At 40.3% G+C, this 10,111-nt stretch overlaps 2 protein-coding genes across 2 annotated transcripts in view; one reads left to right on the plus strand and one right to left on the minus strand.

The window, feature by feature from the left end:
• Positions 1-5,103, minus strand: LOC106957690 (ubiquitin-conjugating enzyme E2 G1-like). The gene is made up of 6 exons (XM_015049120.1): positions 4,915-5,103; positions 3,112-3,214; positions 2,927-3,024; positions 2,082-2,260; positions 1,846-1,955; positions 1-1,760 (listed from the first exon to the last, which is right to left on the minus strand). Exons 1-5 carry the CDS (start codon positions 5,078-5,080, stop codon positions 1,869-1,871), a joined length of 633 nt encoding a protein of 210 aa, XP_014904606.1. The 5' UTR covers positions 5,081-5,103; the 3' UTR covers positions 1-1,760; positions 1,846-1,868.
• Positions 5,104-5,785: 682 nt separating this feature from the next.
• Positions 5,786-10,111, plus strand: part of anapc7 (anaphase promoting complex subunit 7) — a 9,173-nt gene continuing 4,847 nt past the window's right edge. Inside the window, exons 1-10 of the mRNA XM_015049119.1 lie at positions 5,786-6,025; positions 6,605-6,791; positions 7,063-7,182; positions 7,595-7,706; positions 8,032-8,185; positions 8,270-8,412; positions 9,003-9,120; positions 9,252-9,448; positions 9,524-9,748; positions 9,861-10,011. Of these exons, the coding sequence (XP_014904605.1) occupies positions 5,925-6,025; positions 6,605-6,791; positions 7,063-7,182; positions 7,595-7,706; positions 8,032-8,185; positions 8,270-8,412; positions 9,003-9,120; positions 9,252-9,448; positions 9,524-9,748; positions 9,861-10,011 (1,508 nt within the window). The 5' untranslated portion in view covers positions 5,786-5,924. The remainder of the gene's footprint in view (positions 6,026-6,604; positions 6,792-7,062; positions 7,183-7,594; positions 7,707-8,031; positions 8,186-8,269; positions 8,413-9,002; positions 9,121-9,251; positions 9,449-9,523; positions 9,749-9,860; positions 10,012-10,111) is intronic.

The raw sequence follows: 10,111 nt of genomic DNA on the forward strand, positions 1-10,111 counted from the left end.
TCGGTTTACACACTTTATTGAGCAACATGTCCAATATACATTGCATTGACACAAAATGGAACAAAACACTAAAAAAGAAAGAAAGAAAAAGAAAAAAAAATCGAACAGCAACCTACAAGAAACAAATAGCGGCGCCCTCGGTGGATTACCTGGACACATTACCATTTTCAGAGGGTATTGCTTAATGACGTTTCAAAACGCACCGCATCCGTGCCAATACAGTGAACACCGGTCAGAGGAGGTCATGGTGGGTCGGAAAGGTTCTCAAGTGAAAATGGTAATGTCGACAGCAGTGATGTGACCATTATGTCTGTATATACGTATGAACTGTACATGTCACGAGTGGCCAGAGCGCACCAACAGAGGTTTCCTATTTTAAACATAACCTTAACTCCTTGACGTCTGGTCAGCTGTCTGAAGTGTTCCTCACAGTGGATGTTAATCAGTCTGTTATCAGTCTGTTACCAACCAGAATATGATTTTTGAAGTTTTTTTTTTCTAGGTTGTGCTCAGTGAAATATGGAGAACGTGTCTAAACTTTACTGGATTTTAACGTCTTCAATCATGGAACCCAACAATGTTCCATGATAATAGAAACTTTAGACAGAAGAAAGGAAAGGAGATTTATTCAAGAATCTAAATCCAGAGGTGAATGTGATTTAATCTGAACACTAATAAAACCAAAAGCGTCGTGGAAAAACACAACCACTAATCCAACAGAACAATGGAACCTCTAAAATCACGAGCCTTTCCTCAACCGATCAAGAACTTGACCATAAACCCGCTCAAATTAGCTGTGTGTCAAACATGAGGTAAGAACCAGTTCACCACATGTAGAATATTCACAATCTAAGCTGCTTCTTTTTAAAAAAAAATCTGGCCATGATTTATTCCAAATCTGAGTTTACGATCACTCACGGACGATTCTAGGGATCCACCTTACTGACTGCTAATCGACACCTTCATGAAGCCTGATCCTGAGAAGTTGGCACAAACCTTCCTGTACCATCTGATACACCTCAACGAGTTAACATATCATTAAAAAGAATAACTCAAATTAATGTGTAGGTTGTACAACAAAAAAAAATCCCAGCAAAGAATGAACAACAATAGAGCTATCTAAACAGACTATGCACATTGGAGGGGCATGGCTTTGAACATCTCTAACACGCGCCGGTATTAGAAGAAAAACACCATCGGGAGGCAGTTTCTCAGGAAACGCGTAAAAACCCCAAAGGTCGCACGAAAACTTCTCCTGTTTTTTTAAACAAAGATCCAACTGTGAAAAAGTGACGCCAAACAAAAAGGCAACGGTGATTCGACAACGGGTTGGAAGAAAATAAACCACACCCACTAACAAAACGTGTCGGGTCGACGACAATCGGGCCGGGGTTGGTGAAAGGAGGACGAACGGGCGACCTAATGAGGACAGGCTTTTGTTTTCGGTCTACACAATCTAAATTGCATAAGAAACCTGGTATAAAGTAGAAACTGTTCAGCAGCAGATAAAAAAGCAAGTTCATTTACAGTAGTGACATATCTTACATCATTCTTTTTTCTTTTTCCCAAAATAAATTAAATTAAATATACAATTCCAGGTAGGAAACAGGATAATTTCGCTGGTAGTGTTCTCAAATTGGCTCAACTGGCAGACCATTCACAGAAACGTGGTTGGGGCCCAACCGAATCCTTTGACTGGCAAAACAAAGGGTGCAAAAGCCTTTTTGCTGAAGTCTTCCCGCTGAAGGCATTTCCTTTAACTGCACAGAAGCAATTGTTAAAGAGATTATTATTACTTTTCGATGTCATGGTTTATGCAAGAGTCATGCTAAACAGTTTGCTCACCCTGGAATTTACAGCAGACCCCCCTAATCAAACGCCATCTCTTGACTTTTCCTTACGCAGCGAGCCACCTTCTTCTTGAATTCTCCGTTAGGATCCTCCCTCCATTCTTTCTGTGGGAGCAACATTGCATTATTGAAACGACAAGGCATCAGTCCTCCTTAACGACAGAGTTCATGAGATTTTGAAGACAAATACCGATGCGGGGGACAGCGGGAAGGAAACGTAGCGCGACTCACCGCAGCATCCACGTTAGCTGGTGAATCGCTGTTTGGGTCTGCGAGCATGGAGATAACGCTGATCATGATTGTCTCTACGGTGTGGATCGGAAGCCAGCGCTCCTCTGGCTTTTCGTAACCAAACTTGTCTTCTCCTGGCTCGTGCAGAATTGAGATGCAAACGTCCCCGTTCTTTGCAACTGTGAGGGAGCAAGAGATGAGAACTGTTAAAGCTGTAGTATGTAACTTTTATTTTAAAATATTATCTTTTTTTATGTATTTGTTAAAACTGTCACCATGTCATGACAGCATAACATGAGAAGGACAATCTGTAAAAAAGTCGATCTCCTCCACCTCCTCCCTGAGTTATTACTGCTGTCTAAAGAAATGCACCGCTCCCGACCAAAAACAACCAATCGGAGCCAGGAGGAGTGTCTCAGTGCCATCAATCAACCTTATGCACTCATTGCTAAATGTGCTAATGGTACAGAAACAACTTACAGTTACATGAAAACCATTTACACACCGTCATTTGTGGTCATGCTTCCTAACGTAAGGATTCACAACAGGATATGCTAACTGCAGAGCAGCAGAGCAAAAGGGGCGGGACAAAAGGGGGATGAGCAGAGCTACAACCTGCCTCCTGGCTCTGATTGGTTGTTTCTATCTAGATGTGGGAGAAGACTGAGGAGCTAGATTTGTTTTTAACATATTACTTGTCTAATACCATACTGTCTCAAAATGGTGACAATTTCAACAAATATGAAATAAAAAAATAAGGATTACACACTGCAGCTTTAAATAAAGAAAACAGATTGGATCTTTAGCCACAAACCACACAATAATATCTTGAGAAATGTCTTTACCATTTGGATGCCAAATTTCTGTGATGAATTTCATCTTTGGTGGCCGTAGCGGATAATCATAGGGAAAGGTTAGGTATGCCTTGAAAAATCCTCCTTCACTGCAAAACGAAAGGAAAAAAAGAAATGTAAAATAAATAATTATGTCAGATCCTCCCAACCCCCTATTTAAATATTTTCTCACTTACAAAAGAGTATCTTGTGGACCAATTATCACAACTTCCCACTTGTATATGTCGTCATCGTCTATCAGACCAGCTGAAAAGCCCTCCACTGGGTTCTTGTTGAGTTCTGGCAGGAGATGGAAAAGTTTAGTTTTGAAAAGAGTCCGCAAAAAGACAACAGTAAACTTGTATGGCTTTACTACAAAAGTTTAAAAAGAAGATTTTATCACAGCCGAGCATTAATTTCACACCACACCAAACTCTTTCAAAATGATATTCAGCTTGTGAATGCTAAATATGGATGCCATGATAATTTGGTTAAAGACTTTAATTGACTCTGCTAGATTATCAGTAGGTCAGATATGGACAAAACAGATTTTTTTTTGCCTCATTAAATGTATCAAAACTACTTAAAATTAAATTTGGCAAGTCAGATCTTAAAGGGAACCTTGAAGGAAGAGCATCAAACATCCGACAAATATTAAGAAATATTAAAAATGTTAATCAGTGTTGAGGTAATATACAGATGTGCACAGTAGTGAAGAGATCTACGTCAACTCATTGATTGATACAGTAAAATTTAGGGGTGCACCGATTGCAGTTTTCTGGCTGATTACCGATCTTTTAAAAAGCCTAGCTTACCGATTCCGATTTTGGTCGATACCAACTTTTTGTCTGAAATGTTGCTCAATATATCAAGAAATTTGCCGAATTGGCAACAATGGGGTGACTATTGTTAACTGTAAATGTACAGACATGACCTGGGCGGCAGGTTTGTCAAACCTCTCTAATGGGAGAAAAGAAAAACACAGTGGTTGGTTTTTAGGCCTTTCCTGAGGTTGATAACATCGATGGATAAGATCGGCTTCACATGTAACAATCGGTCGATCACCTTTCTCCCAAAATTAAGGAAACTGGCACAGATAAATCGGTGCACCACTAGTAAAATTATAATGAAAGTATATCTTGACATATTGGGCAATGAGGGAAAAATACATCAGCCCTTAAAAATGATGTTAGTTTGATTTAAACCCCATTTCTGTAAGCTCTGCAAAAATATAGCAGAAATAGCCCTCCACCCCCAACTAGAAATTAAATTAGTATCCTATTGATCTATAAACCTTGCCCTGAGTACCCTATATTTGAAACAGAGTTTAAACAGCCTAACTGATGAGAAATGTAGATGTTTTTTTCTATAGATGTTACCCAGCTCCATTTCAGCAGAGATCCAAATGTTCGGCATCATCACAAAAAAAAAAAAAAATCACATGCCCTTCCAAATAAACTGGTTACAATACCAAGCGTCAAACTAATAGATTTAACAGCATCACAGACTAATACATGGAATATGACCTTAAATATGTAAAATAAGAGTGTGTATTGGTTTCTACTAATTGTTTACAGATGTAATAACGTGTGCCCCGATAGAAGGATCGGACTACTTGCAACTATAATTAGCCTTATTAGTGATCAAGGCATGAGATGTTCTTGGATTGATTATTCCTTTGTTCTATCTGACAACTAATACCAAACTAGCTAGCAGCTAGCAGGGTTCTCGGTACGAGTATGTACTAGTTTAGGTGGTTATTTTGTCATTTTTAGTTCTACATTTATGTGTTGAATCGTAAAAGTGATTAGCTAACCAAAGCAGCTTAGCAACACGCTGAGGTGTATTGATAAAGGCACCCTTCATGCTGCTGTGTTAGCTCCCCGAGCTCAGTCCTATGGCGTAAACAGCGTTCCTTGTAGCTTACAGAAAAGCTAACGTTAGCGTAGCGGTTACACACATAACCTTTGTTTCGTCGTCAAGACTAATGGTTATATTACCTGCTAATTGTTTTCGAAGAAGTAATGCTGATTGTTCGGTCATGGTACGCGAACGGACCCGAGGGAAAACACTGTCTGTAGACAAACACCTTCGGAAAACCAGAGCTAAAACTGGGACAGAAACGAGGCGCTGCGCTGCCAACTGCTGGCTATTTAGACATAACATTCATCTGCTGGATGGGAAGTGTGCGCATGCGCATCTTTATATGCCCAGAAAACAATGTTTTCTCAAAAATGTACAAGTTCTTGTCTGAAAACGTGTTTTCTGCACATCCTAAACCAGCTCTCTTAAACCTTTCCCACTCTTGATTAGTATGACACATGGTGCAGGTTTTGACAGAGGGATTAGCATTGTTCATCATTTTCATATTTTTGGCTTTTTGCATTTACTGTTGGGTACAAAAATAAGGGAATTTTAACTCAACACGGGATAAAATATGGATAGTAGAATATATAATTATATTCTCGCGAGGAGTTAAAATTCACTTATTTTTTACTTACAACTAAACGTGTACTTTGGAATAATTTTTTTTTAGACATGTTACCAAATAAATATAGATATCATACATAATAAAAATAGGATACAGAAAATTATATCGAATTTCTTTCGGAGCGTTTTACATATTTTAGCTAATGTCTTTCGCTCAAAAATCTAACGATTTTCAGATGCGTTTAAATCTATCGGAACGATCACAAAACACCTCAACTCCGTTACTAAAGCATTGATAAAAACACAAAACCTTAAAACTTTAAGAAAACGGTAGTAAAGTAAAGGCATTAAAAATAGTTTGCAAACTGCAGTCAACAAAATACTTAGGACGTTATGTATTATTTTTGCGGCTGTAGAAAAAGACGAGCTACTTAGGTGTACCAGAAGGCAGCAGTAGACGGAAGGAAGACTGTGCGGCGCCATATTTAATACATCCGATGCTAGCCACCTTTAGCTGTTTACTGATTGAAACTTTAAACTGGGCACGGAAAGGTTCAACAAGCCCTTGCTTTTCTCCAAAATGAATGTAGTGGATCATGTTCGGGATATGGCTGCAGCCGGTCTTTACTCCAATGTCCGCATATTGAGCAGTTTGTTGCTGACGATGAGTAATAATAACCCGTGAGTAATATCAGTGTGGGGCCCGTCTAGTTCCTGATAAGTGTGCTTCAACACTAGCATTGTCATGTTTTCTCTCCTTGGTGGTGACTCTAACTAGTCAACAACGGTTAACAGTAATGATCGTATCTTTCACAGAGTTGTGTTTTGTTTATAACCTCACGAAATTAGGTCGGGAAATGATTCTAAATCACGGATGCACATGTAGGTCCCAAGATGTAGTCGTATGTAGGCTCTGAAATGTAACGATGTTTCTAGCAGTTAAAACATCCGTGGTCGTTTATCATTTATTCCGTTGATATTTTTCCATCTTCCTCCTTTAGTCCTCATATTTTACGGTGGATTATTTTTACGTTAACTGATTGGAATAATTATTTACCAAGACAGACAGCAGTAAAACAATAAAAATAACTTGTACTCTTTGCTACTGTATTTATTATGCTGGCAGCATCTTGCATAGACCGAATTGGTTGCTTTTCTCCTATGTCATATAAATATATAGTCGGTTTTAATTGTTTAACATTGATTCTAGTATATTGTTTTGATTCATTGCTAAAGTAATCTGTGTGTGTATAATTCCAGAGAGCTGTTCTCACCGGCCCAGAAGTACCAGCTGTTGGTTTATCATGCTGATGCCATCTTCCATGATAAGGAATACCGCAATGCTGCCTGCAAATACAGCATGGCTCTGCAGCAGAAGAAGGTGCTCAACAAAACATCCAAAGTTCGAACATCGACTGGTGGAGCTGCTGCCAACATCCAGGCACAGGTTAGTTTTGTTTTGTTGGCACCTTATTGTGTATTGTTCAGGGTTTCACCCAGTGTATTATAAGCCTGGCGTTCACATAACAGGAATGGTGAAAGGAGTTCAGCGGATTTGTGCCGTTTTATTCTTTTGAGCTTTTAAATGAACCTCTCTGTCATGGAACATGCTGCATTTATACATCTTATATTTGACTTCTTAATTAAATTATAACAGCCATACCGGCTGCTGTGACCTTCAGCAGAATCTTATTAGTTGCATTTTCTTTTTCTTTCAGAGTTTGCCGTCAGAAATTGAGGTAAAGTACAAGATAGCTGAATGCTACACCATACTGAAACTGGATAAAGACGCCATCGCTGTTCTGGACGGGATCCCATCAAGACAAAGGACTCCAAAGGTAGAGTTGTTCCTAACAAGGACACGTCTCTGTCTCTTTTAATCGAGCTGCTTATTTAATGGAATCGTCGCAATTGTGAAATCGTTTTTTTATTTTCTTGGCATTTGTGGAATATCGACAAATATCGACACGTTTGTAACGGAAACGCAGCGACAGGCAGAGCAGCATGAGTCCAGATTTTCGTGTGACAGAAACCTGGACTTGAGCTTATCATCTAAAGTTCAGCTGGATCTACTGACAAAAGCAGCATTTTATCTAAACACCGTTGTTGTCAGAAATGCAGTTGCATAATAGGAAATGCCGCAGAGCTCATGATGTGAACAAATAATAAATTGAGTGTATTGTTGCTTTAATGTTTTTGCGGAATACTGTCTGATATTGTTGTGATTCTATGTTTTTTTTCTGTCCCCAGATCAACATGATGCTGGCTAACCTGTACAGGAAAGCCGGTCAGGAACGCTCGGCCGTGACGAGCTACAAAGAGGTGCTCAGACAGTGTCCGCTCGCCTTGGACGCCATAATCGGTACGCACAGATATTCACAAACACAGACTCACTGACATTTCCTTGATGGAAACGAGTTTCGAAGCAAGTTTTTTTTTTTTTTTAATCCATATGAAAATTGGTTTATTTTACAAAACTGCAATGCAAACACTTCTTTCACATCGCATGTCTCACATGATGATCAACCGGACATTGCCACTGGTGCAAACCACAAAGATGACAGGAAGTAGTTGGAGGACGACGGCACCCCATGTTTATTTATTTATTACTGTCTTGTCATGTGAACAAATGTATTCCTTTTGTTAAAATTGTGTAGCATATTTGAAATTCTCTCTTTCTCCTCCAGGTCTTCTCTCTCTGTCGGTGAAAGGAGCGGAGGTCGCCTCCATGACCATGGATGTGATCCAGAATCTCCCCAACCTGGACTGGCTCTCTGTGTGGATCAAAGCGTACGCCTTCATCCACGCCGGGGACAACCAGAGAGCCATCAACACTATCTGGTGAGAATGGGTTTGATGTTTCCTCCCAGCTGGCCGCCTTCCCTCCGCTTCCCTAAAATAAACCGTCCGGCCGCTCTCCTTCAGCTCTCTGGAGAAGAAGTCACTGCTGCGGGACAACGTGGACCTCCTGGTGAGCCTGGCCGACGTCTATTTCAGGGCAGGCGACACCAAGAACGCCATTCTGAAATTTGAACAAGCTCAGATGCTGGACCCGTACCTCATCAAAGGTGTGAAGCATTACATCTCGATTTTATTCACAAACAGCTTAAACGATTAATTGGCTATGGAGATAATTGTCAACTAATTTAGTAGTTGATTAATCATTAACTGGAGTATACAGAGCAGTAATTAAGCCAAAAATGTCTGAAAATATCTATATTTTGCACTTAAGACACTTAACTATAAAGACGTTCTACCCAAAATTCCTCAATTATCGCAACACCTGTAAGAAACAAAAAAACACCTTTTGCTATCAATTTATTAATTGATTAGTTCAAAAATAGTCAATAGGCCAACACTGTATTCATGTTAAGTCAAGTAGAAATATTATTTTTTAGCTGCGTCCTTTTGCTGTAAATGGTCAAGGGTTCACTACTGGAACACTGTGTTGAGATGTTTTTCTAATTTAAATATGAATAGAATTGTTTATTTGCATCTATTAATGTCTTTCTAATATTTCATTTAAGAAAAAAAGGTTTAAATGAAAAATCTGCAGAATGTGCCAAAAAAACTTTTATCCGATTAATTGTCAGAATAATCGATTAATTGAAACGATCGTTAGTTGCGGTCCTAACCAGCTGCTTCTTCGGACCTGCAGGTATGGATGTTTATGGCTACCTGATGGCCCGGGAAGGACACCTGGAAGACGTGGAAGTCCTGGGAGGACGGTTGTTTAATATTTCTGACCAACACGCTGAACCCTGGGTGATCTCTGGGTGAGTCTTTGGATGCACCGTCTTCTCTTAAATCAACTAGGATGTTGATTTAAGACTTCGTCAGCCTCATTTGGTTTCGGTGTTTTCCGCTCGACTCGTGTAAGTTTTTTAAATGTGTGCGTGTTGTTCAGCTGCCACAGCTTTTACAGCAAGCGCTACTCCAGAGCCCTCTACTTGGGGGCCAAAGCCATCCAGCTGAACAGCAACAGTGTCCAGGCCCTCCTCCTGAAGGGGGCAGCACTGAGGAACATGGGTCGAGTTCAGGAGGCCATCATCCACTTCAGAGAGGCCATGCGGTTGGCGCCTTGCAGGCTGGACTGCTATGAAGGTACGGCTTGTTTGTCTAACTACCATCAGACGGTCCGGAGAGTATTTCTGATCTGCATTTGTTCTACACCTTCAGGTCTCATCGACTGCTACCTGGCGTCCAATGGGATTCGAGAAGCAATGGGAATGGCGAACAATATCTATAAGACGCTGGGGGCCAACGCACAGACTCTGACCATCCTGGCCACGGTGTGCCTGGAAGACCCGGTGACTCAGGAGAAAGCCAAAGCTCTGCTGGACAAGGCCCTCGCTCAGAGGCCCGACTACACCAAGGCTGTGGTGAAGAAGGCCGAGCTGCTCAGTGCGTACCGGCTGCTACACAAACCTTAGGTTGCACGTAGGACCCCAAGTCAGTTTAGAACATGACGGGGTCATCGTCTGCACACTAATGGAATAATTCTCTGTTTGTGAAGATCGGGAACAGAAATACGAAGAAGGGATCGCGCTCCTGCGGAATGCGCTGGCTAATCAAAGCGACTGCGTCCTGCACAGAATGCTGGGAGATTTCCTGGTGGCAGTCAGTGATTTTCAAGAGGCCATGGACCAGTACAGCATTGCGTTGAGGTAAATTATATATATATATATATATATATATATATATATATATATATATATATTTATTTTTTTTTTTTTTTTTTTATCCCACTTATTTTTTTTATCCAAA

This window comes from Poecilia latipinna, unplaced genomic scaffold (genome assembly GCF_001443285.1).
Source record: "Poecilia latipinna isolate Pla-1442-1.1 unplaced genomic scaffold, P_latipinna-1.0 Scaffold927, whole genome shotgun sequence".
NCBI classification, from domain to species: domain Eukaryota; kingdom Metazoa; phylum Chordata; class Actinopteri; order Cyprinodontiformes; family Poeciliidae; genus Poecilia; species Poecilia latipinna.